General features: G+C 49.5%; 5 protein-coding genes across 5 annotated transcripts; 2 read left to right on the top strand and 3 right to left on the bottom strand.

The window, feature by feature from the left end:
- Positions 1-252: 252 nt before the first annotated feature.
- On the bottom strand, positions 253-2,093 carry TGAM01_v209982 (hypothetical protein; the record flags this gene model as incomplete). Its single annotated transcript, XM_018810898.1, has 2 exons — positions 253-564; positions 657-2,093. 2 exons carry the CDS (start codon positions 2,091-2,093, stop codon positions 253-255), a joined length of 1,749 nt encoding a protein of 582 aa, XP_018655886.1.
- Positions 2,094-3,817: 1,724 nt separating this feature from the next.
- On the bottom strand, positions 3,818-5,042 carry TGAM01_v209981 (hypothetical protein; the record flags this gene model as incomplete). The annotated part of the gene is made up of 2 exons (XM_018810899.1): positions 3,818-4,594; positions 4,764-5,042. 2 exons carry the CDS (start codon positions 5,040-5,042, stop codon positions 3,818-3,820), a joined length of 1,056 nt encoding a protein of 351 aa, XP_018655887.1.
- A 2,117-nt stretch (positions 5,043-7,159) lies between these two features.
- On the top strand, positions 7,160-8,869 carry TGAM01_v209980 (hypothetical protein; the record flags this gene model as incomplete). The annotated part of the gene is made up of 3 exons (XM_018810900.1): positions 7,160-8,069; positions 8,141-8,345; positions 8,404-8,869. 3 exons carry the CDS (start codon positions 7,160-7,162, stop codon positions 8,867-8,869), a joined length of 1,581 nt encoding a protein of 526 aa, XP_018655888.1.
- Positions 8,870-12,195: 3,326 nt separating this feature from the next.
- On the top strand, positions 12,196-13,825 carry TGAM01_v209979 (O-methyltransferase; the record flags this gene model as incomplete). The annotated part of the gene is made up of 4 exons (XM_024550686.1): positions 12,196-12,516; positions 12,574-12,619; positions 12,667-13,679; positions 13,766-13,825. The coding sequence occupies 4 exons, from the start codon at positions 12,196-12,198 to the stop codon at positions 13,823-13,825; spliced, it is 1,440 nt and encodes a 479-aa protein (XP_024404562.1).
- A 474-nt stretch (positions 13,826-14,299) lies between these two features.
- On the bottom strand, positions 14,300-21,924 carry TGAM01_v209978 (hypothetical protein; the record flags this gene model as incomplete). Its single annotated transcript, XM_024550685.1, has 9 exons — positions 14,300-15,798; positions 15,867-20,301; positions 20,363-20,712; positions 20,779-21,019; positions 21,076-21,278; positions 21,353-21,418; positions 21,490-21,577; positions 21,638-21,694; positions 21,754-21,924. The coding sequence occupies 9 exons, from the start codon at positions 21,922-21,924 to the stop codon at positions 14,300-14,302; spliced, it is 7,110 nt and encodes a 2,369-aa protein (XP_024404561.1).
- Positions 21,925-23,486: the final 1,562 nt, after the last annotated feature.

Below are 23,486 nucleotides of genomic sequence, written 5' to 3'. Positions count from 1 at the left end.
GCATATATGTTTTGGATACACGGGCAACAGAATTATTCCATCCTTCATTAAGACACGCAGTAGGTGACATGTGGTGTATAACGTTTCTCCAATCTTCATTCCCAATCCATGTTGGTTACTTTCCAAAGGATAATACCAAATCAAACCCAACATTTTGTCATCCAGGTAAACATCAGCTACTTACCCCAAGATATGATAACTATGGATATACATGTATGGATAATACTATATAAAAACAGATTCTCATAAACTCTATCGAGCATTATCCATCCTCCGTATCTCGTTGGGCATGCGCGCAATGCACAGCTCGCGGCAGAACATGCCCCATTCGCCGCTGGTGGCGGCGCGCACGGCGTCCTGCAGGTCCTGGCCGTAGCGCTCGCGATAGGCCTTCTTGACGTCCTGCATGTGGAACGAGTCCCAGTGGAAGCGCACGAGGCGCGAGATGAGCAGTTCGCGGCGCAGCGAGTCCTTGCGGGAGGCGGTGATGGCGTGTTGCAGGAGGAGGGCGTCGCGGACGGGGCGGTTGATGACGCCGTTGAGGATGTGTGCGAGGAGTTCGCCCTAGATTTAAGAAAGCTTTTGTTAGCACTGACTCACTTGTCTCTCTTCTTATTTCTTTCTCTTTCTCGAGGATCGTCCAAACTGATACGTACCACAAGATTGTTGCTCTTCTTGAGCGCGTCACGCGCAAAGTTGCTGCGGTATTGGTGTTCATATTCCTTGAGGACGGCGCGCAGGTGGGCGTCGCTGCGGGACACGACAATGGTAATCATCAGCGTCTCTCCGCCCTTGTCAGACTTGACGGCCTTGTGCAGGTCTTCGACGTCCTGATCGATGAGCTTGTAGTCAAGCGGCAGTCTGCGGCCCTCATAGTCGTACTCTTCCATGCGGCGCTCCTCCAGGACCAACAAGACGGCCTTTTTGAACTTGTCTTCCTTCAGCTCCGTCTTCATGCACTTGCTCAGGCTGTTGTCGTACTTCTTGTCAGAGAAGGAGTCCTTGATGCGGCGGATCTCGTCGTTTGTTCGACCCATGAGCGACTCGATCAGCAGCTCTCGGCGCGTCTTGTCGCCCTGGTACCAGAAGTTGGCCCAGTAGGCCTCGCTCTCCCATTGCCCCAAGGCAACGGCATAGCACGCCTTCATCAAGAGGGGATCCTCGTCCTTGAAGCGGGCGCGGATGTGCTTGGCAATGTTGACGCCCTTGCGGTCCGTGCCGGTCTTCACAATCTGCTTGTACTCGGCGCGGAGCTCCATGACCTGCTCGTGCGACAGGCTGGGTAGGATTTCAATGACCGGCGCTACATCCGGTCTGTGGCTGCCCTTGAGGGCCTGGGCAAGACGAGAGGCAATGTCCTGCGGATCGTGAAAGCGAGCTCGCCTGTTGAGCCTGGTGTCGCCCTCACCGTCAGAGAGCGGTGAGAAGGTGTCCGCGATTCTTGGCAAATCGCCCGGGTGCCTGGACGCCAGCAACAGAGGCGACGGCATAGGCGAGCAATTCTGATATGTTCCACGGTACGATTCCAGCAGCGGGGATGCCGGCGCGGCTGCGAGCGAAAGAGATGCCTGTCGAGGCCCGGTGTTGACCGTCAAGCTGGACATACGGCCAGTGGGCGGCTGGGGAGACCTATCCCGCCCGCTTCGGCCATCTCTGGACCGTGATCGGTCGCGCGAACGGGATCGATCGCGAGGATCAACATCGACGGTCAAGGTGTGAGAGCGTCGGTGCGATCTGGACTCGCGGTCGGAGTCAGAGTGCTTCCTAAGGTCGCTGCCGTAGTCGTGCGATTTGGAGCTGTGATGGCCGCGGCTGGGCGACTGGCCGTAAGCCAAGGCGTCCTCCGTGCGGCTGTACTTTTGAGGCAGGTGAATCAGCTTGTCGTCCTCTGGGTAGGGCAAGTGGCCGCCGGAGCCACGGGCAGATCTGCGATCCAGCTCATCGTCAGCATACACATAGCTGGACTCGCGGGAGTCGCCGTACGCAGGCCGCTGTGGCTTGGGCTCGTCGATGAAGCGGCCGTCGCGGGACCTCGATCTGGCCCTGGGATTGGTGATTGAGGCCAGGGAAATGGTCGCTCCGGGATGGTCCATGGCGGGAGCTTCGCGCGCGGGGGGTGGCGTCTGGCGGGAAGTGAGTTTGTGTCAATTATTGGTTCGTTTCTGTTTCCGCTGGAGAACAAACGCCCGGCCGTGCTCCGCTAATGACAGCCACCAGTGATTGTAGTGGGCTGTCTGGTTGTAGTGGTAGTAGTGGGATCTCTTGAGATAGAGTTACAGCGGCAGAAGCAACAACAGCAATGCCGACGTCGATGATGATGGAGGAGAAGAAAACAAGACGGCTGGGCCTCGGAGCACAGAACCAGGTAGAGAAAACACGACCAGTCAGTTCATTGCAGCGCGAGAATATGCACCTAGCACGTAGCCCAGACAATAAACTGGAGGCGATACAGGCCACCTGCATGAGCGCTACGCCTTACAGGTGCTTAGAGCCCAGAGCCGCTGCAGGTGTGCAGGGCCAGCGGCAGTTCAGGCGCTAGAGTGGTTGAGGAGCCAGCTGAAGGGCGCCCCTCTTTTTGCGCGTCAGAGCCCATGGACGGCCATTCTCCGTGAGAAGCTCGTGTCAGCGGCTCTGTTTAGGTAGGTGGTAAGCCTAGGCAAGAGGCTATCCCACTGCTTCGGATTGATGTTGTTACTTGCCGCTGAGAGAAAAGAGGAATGCTGCTTGCCAGGTGTTCAGTAACTAGGTATCTGCACTGTTGAAACAAATCAATACGAGACACGCATTTGACGTAATGGACAGGCCGATCAATTGTTTCGTCACAGTTGTAGCTTACGGCACCAGTACGAGTTTACAACTCGTAAACACGTGCCCCATGCGAACAGCGTCGCATCCCCGTCCCTGAACGCCCTGAAAATGCTACATTGTTTTTTGGTTGTGTCCATTAGAGCAACTCATACCGCGTATGGTTATTCCTTGTAGCCCGCTATTGTTGCGAGCTCCATAGAATAGACATCCATGGATGCAATCCGTGCCGATGCTCAGCCCCCAAAAACGATGTGGAACCTGTCAGTTAGTTTCGATCCTGGTGTTTAGCCTGCGGTGGGTATGAGAAATAGGTGAGTACAGCACTCCTGTCAATTTCTGCGATCTTCACCACCTACGCCGTATGCATTTGGACACTCAGTGGTCCGTGGCAGGCATTCGTATACCGTATGCTGATCTCTGCTATTCCTATAGTAGTATTCCGTGGCATTTACACACCGACTATCAATATGTACAGGCTACGCTACTCACTCGTCCGTCAGCAAAGGCCGCGATGACCCGAAACTAGCGCCATTACTCCTGCAGAGCCTCATGCACGTCACATGGAAAAGCGAAATTCAACGCTACGAGCGATAGGAAGCATTCATTTGCTGCAATTTATTTACTGTTTGACACCTGATCCATCGTGTTTAGTAAGCTGACTGAGTTCCCGTGTTTGAAACCCGCCAGCGTATCGTGAGTTTCTCTGATAGGGTGCCTAACACCTGTATATGAGATAGCAGGTACTATCAGGCCATTGATTATATCAGATGACACATATAAAGTCAGGCTTCTTTCTTTCTGAAATAGCCCGGAAAAATATCACTATTCTACTAGTAGGCTTCCTTCATAGGTAGGTGCTTAGCATTCGACTTTTGATGTGACATATATGCATGTACATGTACGCATTGTCTGCGTTTTACTTTATTTTACTCTATTCATTCATATCCTGTACCCAATTTTTCAACATGGATAGTATACACGTACTCCTTGCATCTATTGACACGTCACTTCAACTTGAGCTCGATGCGTTGGGCGCCCTCTCTCCCCTCTGGAAGACATACAGCGCCTCGTCCTTGCCAGCAAAGCTCGGCAGTGGAATCTGTACCACCTTTGACCACTCCTTGTGCTCCTGCTCCATGAATGTATCCATCGTCATGCCCTTGAATCCTGTATAACCGTTCAGGTTCTGTGTTCCGACAACCGCAATGGTGTCCCCCTGGAAAGCGCTGACGAGGCCCCTCGTGAAGCTGCCCTCGGCGCCTCCTCCGACTCCCCCTCCGACAACGGGATAGACCAACAGGAGGACCATGTCTTTGCCATTGTCATTCTTCCGCAGCCATTTCACACCGTCTATGATGGCCGTATCATCGATCCAGTTGACCCTCCACTCGCTCTGCATGTTGTCCACCGGATACACCGTGAGCCCATACCGCCTCAGCAGAAACGTCCAGTAGCCATTACCCGAGCCCATATCCGCAATAGCTCGACCATCTGCCAGGATTCTCAACACCTCCAGGCCCTCGTGTGATGGTGTCGCACAGCCAAAGTGGTGCATGAAAATGGGGAGCACATGGTGACTCGTTGCTACTCTTTCCGATGAAGCGCAGGGCCCACACCACTCCAAGTTTCTGCATGACCAGGCCCAAAAGTCAAAGTACGGATTCTCACTCGGTGGCTTCTTTGACTTGGGGATGGTCAGTTGCATGGTCAGCGCCGGGTGAATGAATCGTTTCCCTGCGATATGGCTCGCAATCTCTGAGCGGATAGACGTCTTCTTTGCGTTTGTCTCAAAGTTTTTCAAGGCTGAAGCCGTGGCAGTTGAGGGGCTGAATATAGAGACATACGCCTCGATATCCGGCAGAGGTGGAGGGTCTCTCTAGGTCCATGGAAATATCTCATTCAGCTTATTGCCCACAGAATCTTAAATGAGATGAGGGAAGGGAGCAAGCGCTTACAGGCGTGCCATCTTCACCGCGATACCAGGCGTGCAGGCCATTGATGCCGCCCAACCCGACAACGTGCTGAACCTCAGCCAGCTTGACACTTGTCATGGCGTGATACGTAAATGTATCTCTCTCGGGCAGGCTAAGCAGCACACGGCTGGCATTGTACAGATCATTTGCTGCCAGCAGCTCCTGAGCTTGCTTGAGCCGCGGGCCATCCTGGATTACTTCATCTGGAGCAAAGGACGGGCTGCCAACGCAGCGAGGCGCCTTTGCGTTGCTGCGCGACATGAGATTGAGGGGCTGGTAGTAACGGGAGCAACTTTCTCTAATTAATGTGAGGTGCATAAGATGTGACTGATGTGCTGTGCGTCGACAATTTTGGAGTTGAAGGCAGGGGTTGTGAGATACGAGATGTTGTGCTGAGTATAACGAGCGTTCCGTACGACATATTGCTATGCCGTTCCGTGGATAGGCGCTAATAATTTCATGATGGTTGATATCGCCGATTGGCAAGGTCCGATGAAAAGTGGGCTTTTAGTATGAGAAAACGGAGTTGAAGATGATCATGCCAACCAAGAAAAATTAACTGCTATTGATTTTTTACGAAGTTTTTCCTTTTCTGAGTACAGTATGTAGGGCAGCAAGTTAGGATGTGATGAGTTCAGATGAAGCGAAGTGAGATAAGTCAAGGTGAGGTGAGGACAGGGCTCAAAGCGCTCTCATTCGCGGTCTCGCTTCTCCAAAATCGGCGCCTATGATTGAGAAACTCGTTTAGAAAACACAAACGTCAACTGGCTGGCTTGAGGGATCTGCCGCTAATGAGACCCTCCGCCAGCCGGCGGCAACGGATAGCAAAAGCCTCAATCTAATTCATGCATTTGCGAATGAAACGTCGGTCAACATCCTCCTTGCAGCCAGGCCTGACGAATGGAAGAGGCCGAAGAGGCCGCAGCTACTCGCAAGAAACGGTTGGTCCAACAGTCACAGAGTGGATATGAAGCGTCCGTCACCTAGTGGTACCTACCTATGTATTTGTTTACACATTCTGCTCAATGGAGCTGTGTTGGTTCGAGCCATGGTGAAGGCTATTCTCGGTGCTTTTTTGTTGTTGGTTCTGGGTGGCACAATTTTACGAATCACCCAGTAGCAAAGCAGCAATGGAACGCGGAGTACCAAATTGAGAGATTTCAGTTTGCTTGCCACCCTCCCATCCTCTTTGTGAGAGAATTAGGCGCGCCTTTGAACTCTGTCGAGATTCTGTCGAGCATGGCCTGTGTCGAGGGCTTGAGAACATGGCTTTATACGGAATGCTACACAGAAGGCGCTCGCAGCCACGCATGGTGACATGTGCCCCAGTCTCACTACAGGACACACAAAAGTTAAAGAAAATGAACAAGCAACTCAATTCAACACTAGAGAGGAAAAGAAGAGGACAGAACGCGGCAAAAGGCAGCATTAGTCCGTAATAATGTGCCCCAGATGCGGCTGCTGTTGGCCAGCTTACAAGTGCCTAACCAGCACGGAACACCGATTCAAATCTGAGTGTGACGCATCGTATGGGGTATTTACGTACCCGCTGTTCGTGCTAAACATCCCCCAACCGCCCAGCCCCACAGGCGGCGGCATGTCCACTAGAATCGACCTCGAGCGCTGTAAATCGTATCATCAAGGGCGCCTTCAGCTGGTCTCGGCGATTATATCATGGAGCCCGATCATCTATCATCTCACTCCCGACATCTTAGTGGCCCTCTTTGATTCTAGACTCGTCGATTCGAATACCGAGTGCTTTGCTTTGCTTCTTAGCACCGTGATCGGGCTGAGCCTTATTTTAGGCTTCTCTCCACTTGCTTCAACGTTCTGATTGTCGAATCACCACATCCTGTGTACTGTACGTTTGAAAGAAGAAGGGCAGCCCATTTGAGATTGCAACCTTTCATCTTTGTCGATAGAACGAATAGGTCGCTTTCACATGTTGACATCTCGTGCCTCAGCCGCCAAGCACGTCCTCACATACCCCTGAAACCTGGCAATTAATCCTTCCCGGCTGCGGCGGGCCACTGGAGCTGCCTACCATAGCGATTTCATTGCTTTTTTTTCCCCTTCCAGGCGGCCACAATCTGAATCCCCGAGACATTGCAGCCTCCACGTCCCCGAGCAAAGACAGCGTTATGTGTTTTGCCCGAAGAGCCTTCTGTGCCAAGCAGGAAAGCCACCTGAGGGCTAAATACATGTATCGAAGTACTGTCTGTGACTTGGTTTAATCACGGCCCGGCCTCTGAGCAACAGCTACTACTACTTTTTTTCAGCATCTTTCTTTCGGCAAGCCACGGCCACACAATCTTTTTGCCTCTTCTATTATATCGGCTACTCTCTTTATCCCGCGATTCACTCGCCTGGCTTTCGCCATGGACAGATTTCTCAAAAATGGCTTCAAGAGCTCGTCTCAGAGGACACGCTCCCCCTCTCCCGCCAATGGCGCGACGAGCACCGCAAGCCACACGGACAGCTCTTCCAGGCTGAATCATAGCTTCACGGCCAACACTAACGGCGATGATGGTCCTCGCGAACCCACATCTCAATATGGCGCTGCCTCACAGCCTCCTTATGCTGTTAACTATCAACTGCCGGCTTTGAAGATATCCGATCTTTTGCATAGCCCGACAGCTATGCCAACTGAAAATGCGAATGGATATGGAAACGGATATAGAAATGGATACGGGCATGAACAGGGCGATGCTGCTATACCTCCTTTGGCTTTGAAGAAAGACATTGAGAAAGACACAGTGACGGGACCAACACAACCAACAAAAGGCTATCCTGAAACGTTCAATTCGCTGGAGCACGCGACAGGACTACCGTCAATAGGCTCTCCCTTGACACATCCAAATGGCGTCTCTATGTTTCCAGATCTTTCTGCTGCGGAACAGCAGGAACTATCTCGAGAAGCACTGGATCAAGCCGAAGAAGCCATCATTGCCGATGATAGCGCCGATAGCATCGGGTCCGTTCATGGTGATGACACCGGTTCTGATGCCGGTTCTGATGCCGGCTATGATAGTGACACTGCCAGCTCGGCAAGCACATCTGTCATGTCATCCGTTCGCGATTACATGTATGAAAATGGCCGGCGATACCATCGATATCGTGAAGGCACGTACAACTTCCCCAATGATGATGTGGAGCAAGAGAGAGAGGATATGAAGCACGCCATGGTCAAGCTGCTGTGTAGCCAAAAGCTACACTTTGCCCCCATCGGCGATAACCCGCAAGAAATCCTCGATATTGGAACTGGAACCGGAATTTGGCCCATTGAAAGTGAGTCATCAACAATGTTGTACAATACTCTGACTCTTTTAGACTGAGAATCACTAACGCCCTTCTCTTAGTGGGAGACAAATATCTGAGCGCTCATATACTCGGAATCGACTTGTCTCCTATTCAGCCGGATTGGCTACCGCCCAACGTTCGATTCATGATAGACGATGTGGAATCGCCGTGGTTGCATCCCAACAGCCATTTTGACTACATTCATTCTCGCCACACAGTGATGGCTGTTAGAGATTGGATGAAGCTATTTCGAAGGGCCATAGAGTCAGTTGTCCTGCGGTTTTTTCCTTTGCAGGAGAGCAGTCGCTAACAGATATATCAGACATCTCAAAATTGGCGGCTGGATCGAGCTCCAAGAAATCCATCACACCCCCAAAAGTGCCCTACCGGATGGTAATGGCGAGATGCCACCAGACCATCCTGTTACACGTTATTGGAAACACGTATCAGAGGGACTAGCAGCCCTTGGCATTGATCTGGATACCGCAGCCAATGGCAGAATATCCGATATGATGCAAGAGGCCGGTTTTACCAATGTTACAGAGCGGGTGCTGCATGTGCCCATCGGGACTTGGCCCAAGAATAAAGTCCTCAAGACGGTCGGCCTCTACTGGCGGACCATACTCTTGGATGGGATTCAGGCCATTGCTCTGGGGCCATTGACACGAGGCCTGGGGTGGAACCGAGAGCAGGTAGAAGTACTGCTGATGGAAGTCCGGCAGGCCTATTTTGACGATTCCAAGCTCATGTACATGCCGTTTCATGTTATTTATGGGCAGAGGCCATAGTGCTCTGTACAATGTGGTGTCATTAGCGATCTATCTATACTTTGTGTGGCGACACTTAAGGATCTCGACATTTTAATTAATAATTCTACCTTTGTCTACCATTGATTGAGAATTGAGTATACCAAATACTCTAATTTTGATTTGAGTTTCCATGAAAAATGCGTGGCAGATACTCGGCGGTGCCCCCTCGGTTACGGCCTCATACTTCAGAACACAAAGATAACATGACGATGAGCGCCTTTTGACGAAAGAAACATCCAGAGGAAAATGGAATTGCGAATACGGAGCAACTAGCATCAGCGGCTTGCCCATCACTCAAGATATGACGGGATTATCGTTCGATCTAGCCAACACCTGCGTACTGCAAGGGACATTTCGATATACGAATGGACCAACGAGAGCACCCGCCCGCGCTCCACCCGCGCCTCTCGTCGTTTATTACAGGCCTCACTAAAGAGGAACATATCCGAGACCAAATGTAAGTACTCGGCTGAAAAAGGGTCGCCTTTTTATGCGGCCAAACCGAGCCCGTCTCGGCCGTATCGCCTAGCGGCTCCGTTGGATAGCAGTTTCATTACAATCTCTCGACCCGGTTCTTGGGAGCGGGTTTGACACACATTCAAACTTCGTAATCGCGCACGCACTTGTAACACACATCATTTATGTGCCGTTCGACGGGGTTGACAGAAATAAAAGGTCTCACAGGGCGGCTTGCACGTGCTCTCCTGCGGGTGACAGATGGGTAAAAGATCAGCACCTGTCTTGGCAATATTAATGCCAGTAGTCTGGTCTTTTGGGTTTCCTGGTATCTGGGAGCGGTAGTCGGCGATGCGGACGCAAGGGGGTCCTTGGAAACTTGGATTCTGAGCACTTATGATGAGATGAGATGCGATGCTCTGTCGTGCCACATGGCGGTGGCCATCTTTTCGGCATTAGGGCGTCTTTTATCATATTGACAGCTAAGCTAGCTCATGTAACTACTTACCAGTAGAGCTCACACTAAGTGATCCTAGTACATGTATCTGTTCAGCTGCGCTCGTTGTACATGTGCGAGATACTATTTGATAGCTGGAGCGAAAGTTAAGCGTCTGAGAGCGGCGGCGGCAGCGGCGGCGCTACGGTCCGGACCTAGGGATTATAGCACTACTGACCGCTACGGGGACATGGCTTGCCGCTAAATGGGGCCGGATTGTGGGGAGAGAGAGAGAGAGACATCAATGGCAACATGATCCTTCAGCTGCCTCTTATTTAGTAGTGCAAACTATCCCTAGAATTGCAAGTAACGCAACTTGTGAATGCCTACACCAATAGCTCCACCCCCAATTATCATCGGAACTGCCATGATTTGCAATTTGTAATGGCCTTATAAATGTGACTCTGTTTGATGTTTCGGAACGGAAACGGAAGCTTCCGAATGCGTGTATCACTGCTTGCACTAGTAGTAGGTAGCAGTAATACTCATTAGCGGCGGATCTCTCCTCCCGCAAGGGTTACGATCCAATTGAGCGGAGACCTATTCGGAACATGAATGCTACGCCAAAGATATCTGGAGACCAATGCACCTGGATATTACTACTGGCAACATGAATAGGACACAAAGTTGTACTTGTAGGTACACAGTTCTTGGTGCACTAAGAGGTAAGTAGGGTACACGCACTTGTGCTACTGCTCCGTCTGCCACTACTTCGATGCCAACCGCGTATACAAATCCGAAGATTGATGCCATTTTAGCCCGCCGCGGGTCGCCGGATGGGATAGGATGCGCGACAAGGGTTCTCTTTAGCTTCTAGATCGACCCGGGCTTACATATTCGGGCCAGAAAGACGGCGAGCATGCGGAGGCCATTTCGGGGGCTTGGTCTAGTTTGATTGCAGTAAGTCTGGGTGTCTTGGACGATGGGTTACATTTTGGCCTCTTTACTTGCTCGTTTCTTCTTTTCTTCTCGTCAGCAGTTCTTTTCTTCTCATTAGTTCTCTCCTGTCTCCCGCTGTATTTCCGTCTTTCCTGGAATTCGGGCTGTGTATGACCGAGAACTCAATCTTGCATCGTTGCGTTGTGTCTCTCTAGTTGCTTAACGTGACTACAGGACAGACAACGATTCTGGCAAGACAAGAAGATTTCTCATTGTCTAGAGACACCAAACCGTTTACCTGGAGCACGGCTTGACGAAAACAGAAGAACGACAAAGGAGGAAATACGACACATTAGATTGCTGTTGTTCTCCTCATACAGCAGACGCATCGAACAGCAGACGCATCGACAGAACTCTTTCCAACTCTGGCGCCGAAGAAATCTGCTTAGCTATAACACAGAACTGCTTGTAAGTACAGAGTACATACTTTCTCATCTTTCTAAAACTAGTTGCCGGTTTTTCTTTCAACCCTTGCAACACCATCCTCTTCTTTTCTGCTGGATTACGCAACCCCCCCAAACCCGCTGCGTCAATTATGCTGCTCTATTGTGGCGGCTGCTTCGTCTGGATCCCTGATCCTTGTCTCTCTACGCATGACATGGATGGGAAGAAGTGGATCGATCTGTTTGCGGCGTGTTGCAGCACCAGTCAAAGCAACACCCAAAAGCTATGGTGATGTGCTGTCAATCTCTTGTACCACTACTCAGACGCAGCCAGTATTGCAAGGGTCCTCCAGTTTCCTCACAAATCATGCGGCCACACTCTCCTAACCTGCGAGGCTGCCGCAGATACATGATCCGCTGCTCTTGGAAACTCTGGCTTATACTCCCCTGCTTCTCAGCTTACTCCCCAGACGGCCCAATGAGATTTGAAGCGTGCATTATTTGATAAGCAGTGTCAGAACAAGGTACAGCAACTCTCAATTTCTCCTTTGAGTAATAGGTGTTAGAGCCGCAGTTCGGACTTTCGGTCTCTTCGGGCGCTCCATCCTGACAATTGGAGAACCAACAGCGTTCTCCTCATGGAGCTGGCCATCAACGGCCCATCCTTCACTCAATGTAAAGGCCCATTGCTTTGAGTTGCCGCAAACTACATCCTTTTGGCGGCAACTTCAGTTCTTCCGCAAATTTGCAGATCGGAGTGGGTATTGAACCGTTGCAAGTTCACGTTCCGAGGCGCGCATCGGAGAATACGACACCAATTCCGAAGTTGATCAGAATAAGCCCACCTGAGGACGAGGAGCCATCACCAGCGTGATATAACTTTAATAGCCTTCAAATCTCTCAGGTTGAAGCCATACTGACTTGTCTCATTATCTACAAACACGTCTTGCTACAAACTTTCCCATCATATCTTCAGCTCATACAGTTCCTCTAACTCTGTCTCCACACAGCAACTCCAACTGTCAACCACCATGGCGAAACTCAGTATCCCGTCTAACGAACGTAACGGTTCGGCTACGGCTGCTGGTCAGCGCACAACAAGCGCAGCAGCATCCCAAGAGCCTCGCATGGGAGTGCTGGCCGAAATTATCCGCGTTGAAACAGAAAAGTTGGAAACATATCTCAAAGAGCACGGCATCACTCAACCGAGTTTTCATGTAGACGCTCCTCTCGATTTCCCCCACTTGCCCGACGAGATTCAGGAGAGCCGCCAGAAGATTGTCTTCGCCACGAATGAGCTGGCAAACCTCGTTAGGGGCCCTCGAGAGAGTGTGAGATTTAGTGCATGGAGTGTTAGTAGCAGAATTTCTCACCCTGTTGCGTTTTGCTGTGCTGACTCAACTTGGTAGTATCTGGACAGCTTGAGTCTGCAACTTATCAACAGCTATCAGCTTGGTAAGGCAACTCACCCTTAATATTGAAGCACGACTAACATCACATAGCTAAGCTCGTCCCCTTGGACGCCCCTATTTCGTTGAAAGAACTTCAGTCCAAGACTACTCTGGAACCAATCTTTCTTGCTCGTACTCTACGCTACGCTATGACAAACTACATGTTCTACGAGCCATCTCCGGGATACATTGCCCACACTGCCAATTCTCGTGTTCTAGCTCAAGACTCTTCACTTCAGGCCTGGGTTGGCTTCAACTCAGACAGCTGTTTTCCTGCCGCTGCCAAGGTGCCAGACGCCTTGAAAGGGCACCCCGAGGCCGTCGAGCCGACTCATGCAGGGTTCAATTATGCTTTCGACACAGTAGGCAAAGAGCCCATGTATGCGACTCTCGCCAAGAAGCCTATTGAATCCGATCGCTTTGCTCGCGCCATGGTAAGCTTCACACACGGAGAGGGCTATGAAGTCAGCCACCTGGTGGACAACTATGACTTTTCAGACGTCGATGCGCGTGGGGGCACATTCGTGGATATCGGCGGCAGTCATGGTTTTGTATCGGAGGCTTTGGCAAAGAAATGGAAGAATGTCAACTTCATCGTGCAAGACAGGCAAGAAATGGTGGATTCTGCCCCAAAGCCCGTCTCCGAGGATCCAACAGTGGCAGAAAGGCTCTCCTTTCAAGTTCACGACTTCTTTAAAGAGCAGCCTGTCAAAGGCGCAGATGGTGAGCCGACCTCTTGTTTCCTGATTCAGTCGCCTCGATTCCCTCTCTCGAGTACAAAAGCTAACAGAGTGCTAGTCTATTACTTTCGATGGATTCTTCATAACTATTCTACGCCGTATGCTGTTAAAATTCTCAAAAGCCTCATTCCTGCACTCAAGCCAGGATCCCGCATCGTCATCAACGATTACTGCATCCGGGAACCGGGGTCAGAGACTCTGTGGGATGATAAGCTCCTGAGAAGTCTAGATATGATCATGGGGGTTCTCTTCAACTCGCAAGAGCGAGACGAGCAGGAGTTCCGCGATCTATTCAAGGCTGCCGACCCTAGATTTCACTTCAAGGTATGTTGAGGGACAATATTTCTCCCCCCTTTCTCTCTAGCATTGTTTTTCCTCTGGGTTGTAATCATTTACTAACATACTATTAGGGCGTCCTAAGAGTCGAAAACTGTAAGATGAGCGTTATAGAGGCAGTATGGGACGAGTAGGATCTTGAACAACTTGAAGAAACAAGACGTAAGTATACGAAGCAAAATACGGGCAATGGCAAGAAAATATCGTACCTACCTAGGAAGCTTGAAGATGATTTTGCAAAATGTTCATATTTCACTATTAGGCTCAAATCTTTCAACAAGAAACACGCGTAATTGGTTTAGTGGTAAAATTCTCCGTTGCCATCCGAGCAACGTCGGGGAGCCCTGGGTTCGATTCCCAGATTACGCAGCACATTTCTTTTTGTTCTTCTCTCTTGTTGCATCTTCAGACACATTGGCAATTAAACTGGCACAATTCGTTTCATCTTTTCATCGAATTCATATTAGACTTGATTCATTTTTTTTAAGGTAACTTTTCACAGAGATAATAATTCACTGACAGCACTGAACAACAAAAACATCAACCATCAAAGTCACAATCAATATCCTGTATTCTTACTCTGATCTTCCCTTAATCTCCTCCCAGCATCACTCCGGCTTGACTCCTCCATACCCTCCCTTTTCCGCAATCGTATTCGCCATTTCCACCATGGGCGCCTCACCGAGAATGTCAAACACAGACAGCTGCACGCCATAGGTATTCAAAATCCAGTTCCGAAACGTGACGGCCACGAGGGAATCGACACCATACGCATTCAATGACTGATTCATATCAATCTCAGAAGGCAGCATGTTCATCGCCTTGCCCAGCATGGCAGATATGCCGGCGCAGATAATAGACGCTGCTTCTTCGATGCTCGCAGCTGTTTTGAGCATAGACTTCATGTCTCTATTTGCTCCGCCGTTGCCATCGTGTAGATTTGGTGGAGGGATATCAACCAAATTGAGGTATGAATACAGCGCTGTACGAGTCCAGTAAGCATCCGGGGTGTTAATCTGCGCATTAATACCTCCTGTGCCAACCGCCACAGTTATCTGAGCAGGAACAGGCACTCCTGGCGCCATCTCACCCGTAATGGCATGCTTGACGACCGTGAGGAAATCTTCATGCTGGATGCCAAAGAAACCATTGGAGCGCAACGTATTCAATATTTCTTCGTTTTCGGCCAGCATCCCGGCTCCCAGGACTGGGCCAAGGTCAATGGCCACAGCATGTTTCCCTTGCTGTCGTAGATATCTTGCAAATGAGTCTTGGAAACTGTTACCCGCGGCATAGTTGGCCTGGCCACGGTTGCCGATAACGCCGGATGAGCTGGCGAGGAAGATGTAAAAGGGGTCGTGTCCCGCAGCAGACATTGAATGATATAGATTCCAGGAGCCGTGTGTCTTTGGCGTGATGGCCTCATTCCAGTCATCAAAAGTCATGTTGTCAAAGACTGAATCCCTGAGTACAGCAGCGCACATAAGCACACCTTTGATAGGCGGCATCTCTGAAGTAAGAATTGTTTTGACAAAGTCGTTCAAAAAAGCTTCGTCGCAGATATCCACGGCATAGGCTCGCGCATCAACTCCCTTTAGCCAAAGGTTCTCAACAAACGCCTTTGAGGCACCCGACGAAGCACCGGATCTCGAAAGGAATGCCAAGTGCCTCGCACCGTTGCTTACAAGCAGTTTAGATATACTCTTGCCAAGACCTCCTAGACCACCTGCCAATACGTATGTCCCTTCGGGATCGAGAGACTCTTGGAGAGACTTCGTCGCATCTTGATTCAACACAGAAACGGTGCTTGAGTTGTTTTCGGCCACAGTCAGCGAAACATAGCCAGTATAAGGCGTCTGCTGAAGATACAATAGACTATCTGTCATTGCACCGATATCAAATGACTGCTTGAGCTCGGTGGACAAGGAAGGCTTGTAATTGACGCTCTCAACGAACTGGGTCGCCAGGTCAAAAAGCTCTGCCACAAATGCTGTGTCTTCCTTGAGGAATTGACGCAGATCCCAGTTAACAACAGTCACTGATGTTGGTGGCATATGACTCGAAGTAGGAGCCATAGAACTGTTGGCGAGTCGAACAATGCTGCCGCCTATAACCCAAGTTAGCTAAATGAGACAACCACGACAGAGCTCGAAAAGCGTAACTATCATGACTTACATCTTCGAACGCAGTCAAACTGTGCGTCAAACGCTTCCATGGTGGGATTAAACACGCAGTCCACACCATTGCCATCAGTAGCCCCTAGCAAAGTAGCGACAAAAAATCCAGAATCAACTTCGAGGACATGATCTTCCGGTACCCCATGTCGTTCTAAAATCTCTCGCTGTCGCTCAACGTGTGGGCCAACAGTGGTAGCAAAGACTTCAGCGCCAATGGCAACAGCTAAATCGACGGCAACGAGCCCAACGGCACTGGCACCGGCTTGAATCAATACTTTGCGGCCTCTCTCAATTCTTCCGATGTAAACGAGGGCAAAATAGGCGCTGATAAGAAAGCTCGGGATAATAGCAGTGTCGACACGTTTGACGAAGTGCGAAGTGACTCTCAAGAAGTTCTGAATCGCGCCGTCAGGAGCCAGGGCAACAACACTGTCGCCTACAGACAACCCTTTGACCTTACTGCCAACTCGAGTAACATGGCCCCTGACGTCTAGACCTATAATCGACTCTTTGGCTCTCCCAAGAGCGATCTCGAAATCCGCGAAAGTCAGGGGCATTTCTTTGACAGCAACCTCAACCTCGTCCGATTTCAAATACTGTAGCTCAGACTCAGCGAAAAACAAACTATCCTCGCCGATGCTAGGATTGTTAATTGTAAGCTCAAGTCTTGAGCCAGCGGCGAAGGGCCTTTGAGAGAATCTCGAAGACGAAATCTCATCCTCAATGACACGATTGATAGGCCGAACTGTAATGAGACGAGGGATAAAGATTTTCCCGTCACTCTCGGCAAACTCTGTGTCCTGTATGGATGACGATCTGGTGTCAAAGGCTACATCAAGAAGGCGCAATACGCTCTTCACAACGGCGGCATCACCAAGCTTCGATTCCTCTGCCAGGTCAAAAGTAGCCAACGATTTAAGGGAGTCTTCAGAAATGAGAGTCCTGACAAGCCCGACAATGGGCGATCCGCGAGGATTCTTGCAGCTCATCTGAGCCCCCCGAGTAATCCAGAGCATGCTCCTAGCATGAATCTGCAGCAAATGAAAATTGTCAAAGTCTTCTTTTTTCCAGTTGAATATGGAGTGATCTTTAGAATGAGAAGAGCTTGAAAGTTCAAGCAGCGAGATAACCACCTTGCCTGCGAGAGTAGCTGGATTCTCCAGTGCTTTACCGAGAGTGGTGATAGAGACACCGAAAGAGAGCTCATTAGCTTCTTCGAGGCCTCTGATGGAATCGGTAAAACTTTTTACCTCCAAGCTCATCTCTGGTGGAATGAGAATGACAACAGGCCTTGTTAATGGGAGTGATTTGTTACTCCTATAAGCCTCAAAGATGATCTCGCCTTTGCTCTCGTTGTGGTGGATCAGAAATTTATCATCTCTCGTGTCATGTTCTATTGTTTCACCGCCGAATGTACGCCTGGCCTCACACGTCCCCATTTCATGCGATTCTTCCACGACAAACTCTCGCGTCAAGAGCAAGCCGTCATCTTTCAAGTACGCTTTCAAGGTATCGGTATCTAGCCTGGTATTGTCGCAAGCCACAATCAAATGGTAATCGTTTCTGATGCTTGACATATCGGATATCTTCTCAATGAACCCTTGCAGCGGGGTATCTTCAAGAGAGGCAAGCACCTGAGACGCAGCATCATCTCCTTCTACCTCAACAATTGTGTATCTCAAAAGCTGAGGGGCCACGTCTTGGCCCGGACTGATGGCTTTGAGAGTCGCCTGCGACAGCTGATAGCCACCGCCTATCTGAAGGATTGATAATCCTGCGTATTTGTGAGCCATAAGAGTAACTTGCTCGATATACGACCTGGGACGAGCAAAAGTTGCATCCTCGTTCCAGGTGATCTCGCTGCAGAGGTTACGGTTGGTGGCTAGGAAGCCTCCTTCACCAACTGATGGGTTATCTAGGGCGATAAAACGTAGCCCTTCGATGACAACGTAAGATTGATCCCTCCGCGTCTGTTTCATGAAAATGGTTGCTTCCGCGTTTCGAATGCCTGTTACATTGGCTGTAGAATAGCCAGTGAAGTCTTTGCCGGATTCCGGATCGCCCAAGTTTGCTGTTACAAGAAGGCTCTTGATGAAAACTGGGACCATTGGAAGCGACTGGACTGCCAACAGAGTATGAATCATTGAGTCCAAAGTAGTTGGATGGATAAGGTGTGGATACTCAAACTTGCAAGGCATCTTGGATTTGGTATCCGGAATTTTGACCCTGCTCACACACTGATTGCCGTTTCTGCGAATTTCGACAATATTCTGGAATAGAGGCCCGTAGTTCATTCCGATGGAGTCAAGATGCTCGTAAAGCTGGCGTGGAATCACCGATTCTTTGCACACGTCGCTCATGTCACTATGACGCTCTTCATAGGATTGAAAGACAGTCTGCCAATTTCCAACCTTGTAGTGAAAACGCAAACTTCCGCTGGCGTGTCGGTCCCAGGATCGACCCTGGGGCCTGGAGTAAATTGTGAACGACTTTCCACCAATCTTGCCATTGCCGACTACACTGGTTGGATCGTCCTTGATGTTGAGAGATACTTCCAACCCATAGGCCGTATCGGGGACAGTCAAGGCTTTCTCAATCTTCATATCTATAAGCTCGTAGCCCAAAAGATTTTGTGTATCCTGAGCCAATTGCTTTGCCCCCTCCAAAACCATTGCGATCATGCCTGAAGCCGGGTAGACTACTGTCTTTTGCACCTGGTGGTCTCGAATCCAGGGATTTTCCGAGATACGCAAGAACCCGCGCCACCTTGGTTCAAAGGGCACAATAGAATCTATTACCCTGGCTCCAATAAGGTCCATTCGAGGGTGCTCTCTCATACGGCTCTCAAGACTCAGTTCGGCCTCATGCCAGTATTTCTTGCTGTGGTTCCATGAGTATGAGGGTAAATATGAGAGACACCTCAAAGAAGTCTGTTGATAGCCCTTTGAAACGACGTTTCTCATGTTAACAGGATATCCTCTGGACCACAAAGAACCAAGGAGGCTGAGCACTGTCACGCTCCCGTTTTGCTTTCGTTCAAGAACTGAGTGGTAGCTGAGGTTCGAAGCACCACTAATAGTAGCGAGGATATCAGCTGTGGGCGATCGAAGGGCTGCAGTGGGACTAAGCTCTATCAATACATCTGGACGGACATTTGCTGGGACGCTTATCAGCGACTGAACGGCTGAAACGTATTGAACAGGAGAGATCATATTATTTGCCCAATACCGAGCATTTAGCTCACTGCCCATAACCTGTTTGCCAGTAACAGAAGATATCATTTTGACTCCCTCGAAACACTTGTTAGCGACAATGTCTTCGAGAGAGTCAGTATAATCGTGCTCAACAATCTTCATGTGAGAGGAATGGTAAGCAACTGAAACATTAAGGACCTTGGTGAAGATGTTCCTTTGGCGCAATTCGCTCGCGATAGACTCGATGGCATCGGCTTGGCCAGAAATTGTAACTGATCGGGGACTGTTAACGCAGGCAACTTGCGCAGACTTATTAGCTTTGACGAGATATGCTGATGCTTCTTCAGCTGACATTCCAACAACCATCATGCGTCCTATGAGCTTCGGAGCTCTGGCCGGAAGGCTGGCCGCAGCAAGTCCACGGTAATAGGCAATTTTCCATGCGTCATATCTTGATATAGCCCCAGAGGCATAGGCGGCGGCAATCTCGCCCGAAGAGTGACCAAACACATAACTGGGCTTGACGTCAAAAGATCGAAGTAGATCTACAAGCGCAATCTGAAGAGCTGTTGTCGCAGGCTGTGAGATTTCAGGATCAGATATACGTGTGCTATCTGCCCCTCTAAATATCTCTTTAAAAAGGTCAAATCGGGAATCGAGGGCAATCTGTATGAAACAGCTCGCCTCCCGGAGACTGGTAGCGTATGCGTTGAATGGCAAAAGATCTTTACCCATCTGTGCCCACTGGGCACCCTGGCCGCAAAAAACGAAGCCTAGCTTAGGCTGCTTCTTTAACGACGAACGAGTCGCACAAGTAGCATCAAAATCTCGCATCTTGTTTACAAGTTCAGCCACAGATGCAGCCACAATGTATCCTTTCCATTCCAGATTTGATCGACGACAACCGAGGGTGTATGAGTAGTTGAGCAAGTATTTATCAGTGTCTTGTTGAACCGATTCAAGAGTCGGGAGGTGTGAATCCATTACACGAGACACGCCTGGTTTGTCACTTGCTGAGTAACAAAACAGTCGCACTTCTTGCCGTTTTTGGTCCAAATCTCTATCGTGCCCCAGGGATGTAATATCCATAGATGAGTGGTTTGCCGTTAGCTTTTTCTCTAAGAAATAGCCAGGAGCTTCATCCAAGATAACATGGGCATTGGAACCACCAAAGCCAAAAGAATTGACGCTTACACGACGAATGCCAGGAATAGGCCAATCGAGCATTTCTAATGGGACCTTGAGTTGACTTAGTAATTGAACATAGTCGTGTGGCATTGGGTGGAAAAATTGTAATTACCTTGACTTTCCAATTTACAAAGTCGATATTAGGATTTCCTTTTTCAAAATTGATATTTGGAGGTATGCGACCACGTTCCAAAGTCAAGATTCCCTTGATCAAGCCCGCAATGCCGGCTGCGCCTTCAAGATGGCCGATATTCGTCTTCACCGAGCCGACTAGTATCGGATTGTTGGCAGAGCGGACAGAAGCAATAGTTTTGGAGATGGCTTGGAGTTCTTGACAGTCGCCTGCCTGCGTTCCTGTGCCATGGCACTCGATGTAGCCAGTCTGATTGAAATCCAGGCCAGCCGAAGCGTAGACCGCACGGATATTGGCAAGCTGAGCATCTCCGTTAGGAAAAGTAATACCTAGTAACTCATTAAAACTTTTATTTTGTCAGAGAAGATGATGATAGTAAGCCCTTATAAACACACCTTTGGTGCGCCCGTCTTGATTTACAGAACTGGCCCGCATGACAGCGTGGATGGTGTCGTTGTCACGGATGGCATCTGACAGGCGCTTCATGACTACAACTCCAACGCCTTCGCCTCGGCCATAGCCATTCGCTCGAGAATCAAATGTGAAACATTTCCCGTCTGGACTTAGCAAGCTCAGCGCTGTCATCGGAAGCATTGTCTCTGGAGTCAATATCATGCCTGTTCCAGCAGCCAGAGCCTAGTAGTATACAAGTCAGATCTGGAGCTACAGTGTCTCAAGTCAATTGGTCTTACTAGGGATGTCTCTCCTGTTCGAAGGCTCTGCGCAGCTAGATGAACTGCAACGAGGCTTGAGCTGCAGCCAGTGTCGACAGTCATGCTAGGACCGTGTAAATTGAAGAAGTAGGATATGCGATTTGACATAATTGCGGTTCCGTTTCCCGTTGCGGCATATCGTGGCGTCCAATTTGGGTCACGGAGGCTGATATATTCGTAGTCTGATGGTTCAATGTCGTTAGCATAGTGATCCTTAAACGCCGCTCAGACGGCTCAATGTTTGATGCTTGCTTACCTTTCACAAAGGATCCCACGTACACTGCAGCATTGGTACCATCAATATCTTCTTTTCGAATGCCAGCTAGAGGTCAGAAGCCATGTTAGCTTTTGCTGTTAATGTAAGTGACGGTCTTGACTTTGGATCATGCGCACCATTTTCGAGAGCTTCGTACGAAATCTCAAGGAGCATCCGCTGCTGGGGGTCGACTGCGTTCGCTTCCTCTGTTGGGATCGAAAAGAACTTGTTTTTATCTGTGAGTATGTGCCTGCCAAAAGTATTGGATGATTCTTGTATTCTTACCGTAGCATCAAATGCACTGACATCGTCCTTTAAGAAATGCGCTCCCCTGAATGAGATCTGCAATGGGGTCAGTGGAGCACATTATGACAGCTCGAAGAAGCCAAGTAGAAACATACACTTCCCAACCTCTGACTGTTTGGGTGATAGTAGCCATCAATATTGAAACGATCTTCAGGAAACTCCGACCACTGCGATTCCTTTCGCTCTAGCACATCCCACAGTCTTTGCGAGGAATTTGCATCGCCCGGGAAGCGCAGTGCCAAACCAACAATAGCAATGTCATCCATGCTGATGAATGCAATTGGTAGTCTGTAGTTTATCAACTATCCGTATTTCAAGGCACTTGTTCGTCTTTTTGCGTATGTGTATAAAAGTTTACGAAGAACTGTGTTGAGAGGAGGTGGAGCGGCAGAAATGAGCTCGCTTTCGCACCTGGTAGTGGGGATTATACAATGGAACAAGTCTTGAAGGACTTGGAGTGGACAATAGGTCAAAAGTCTTCAATAGGGGGTTCATTGAAAGACTTTATACTCTAAGAAGAGGTTCTTGAGATTTGGTTTACAAAGCCTGCGTCACGGAATCACAGCTCCATGTTGGCCAAGTACCAACACCTCGCCGTGTGAATCTGAACATAGGTATATCTTTCCGCCTTATAATGACGTTGGTGATATTGCAAAAGTCACAGCCTAAGGAGATTAGGCGCTTGTAAAGTTTGCCCCCAGAGAATTGATTGAAAGTTCCGGGGCATGCTGCAAACAGCAATCTGAATGGCGGCAAACAACCGTACGGTGACGAATAGGCGTGGAGACATGTGAGTTGTTAGCTTTAGCTTTATCTGCACAGGGCCGCCGAGTTGACCCGGGGCGTAGCTACTAATCTGGAAACGGGCCGTCACGGGGACAAGAGTTGTGAAGGTGTCGATGCCCCATGAGACAATTAGTGGTGTTGGGTGGGAATCCTGCAGGAAGCAGGCCCATGCTCCTACATGTGGAACAGGTAGTATCGGGGCGCTAAGAACAGACGAAAGGAATGCCTACAGAGCTGATTTCACCAGCTTTGATTAAGCTCATCCGTCACGCTCCGTACAGCATCAAGCTTTCTGCAAGGAAGAGTTCGCAGGAATTGCCGAAAGGAACGAAGTGATCCTGAAGATTTGCGTCTGGGGTATTCGATCAACCAATAGGAAGATTGCCTTGACATGAGAGGCTGAAAAGAGTAGCTGGATTTCCAATGAGTCGGGATATTTCTTAGATAGTCTTGTGAAAAGCCCTTCGGAGTGACAGCTGGTATACCATCGAGCCTGGTTTGTTAAGAGGTGTATCTCAAGCAATTGCGAGGATGCTCTCAATACTTGTCTGATATGATTCAGTAGTTAATTGCAATGATTAGTTCATAAGGATGTTATACTTGAGAGCATCTCAGAGTCGAAAAGGGAATATCTGATTTGGATAGCCCCTGATGTTCAGGTCGCCACGCCGCATATGGCTGGCTTCAACAAGAGACGAGCCATATTCATGCCAAATTTGCTCAACAGTGCAGCTAATTCTAGGACTTGGTGACGTCCACGCGCCTAGAGAAGTTGCGGTCAAAAGGTCTTGTAAGCCGACAGTAGAAGATGGTTCGGGTACAGGCATTTGGCCTGCGTACTAGTTGGCCAATGTTGCCGTGTGATGAGTTGATATCCCACTGCTGGGACATCTCGATAAGGGGCAAAAGAGAGACAGGGAGCACAATAACGTAAATAGATGGTTGGCTTGTGTTATATCAACAGTACAAAGCTGAAATAAGGACGGGGTTCGAATCTCGCACGACAATAGATATTTCGACCTGAGATATGACTTCGAGATGA

This window comes from Trichoderma gamsii (genome assembly GCF_001481775.2).
Source record: "Trichoderma gamsii strain T6085 chromosome Unknown Scaffold_54.2, whole genome shotgun sequence".
In the NCBI taxonomy this organism is placed as follows: Eukaryota; Fungi; Ascomycota; class Sordariomycetes; order Hypocreales; family Hypocreaceae; genus Trichoderma; species Trichoderma gamsii.
The sequence above is the reverse complement of the archived record's forward strand: the minus strand, read 5'-3'. Positions and strand labels throughout refer to the sequence as shown.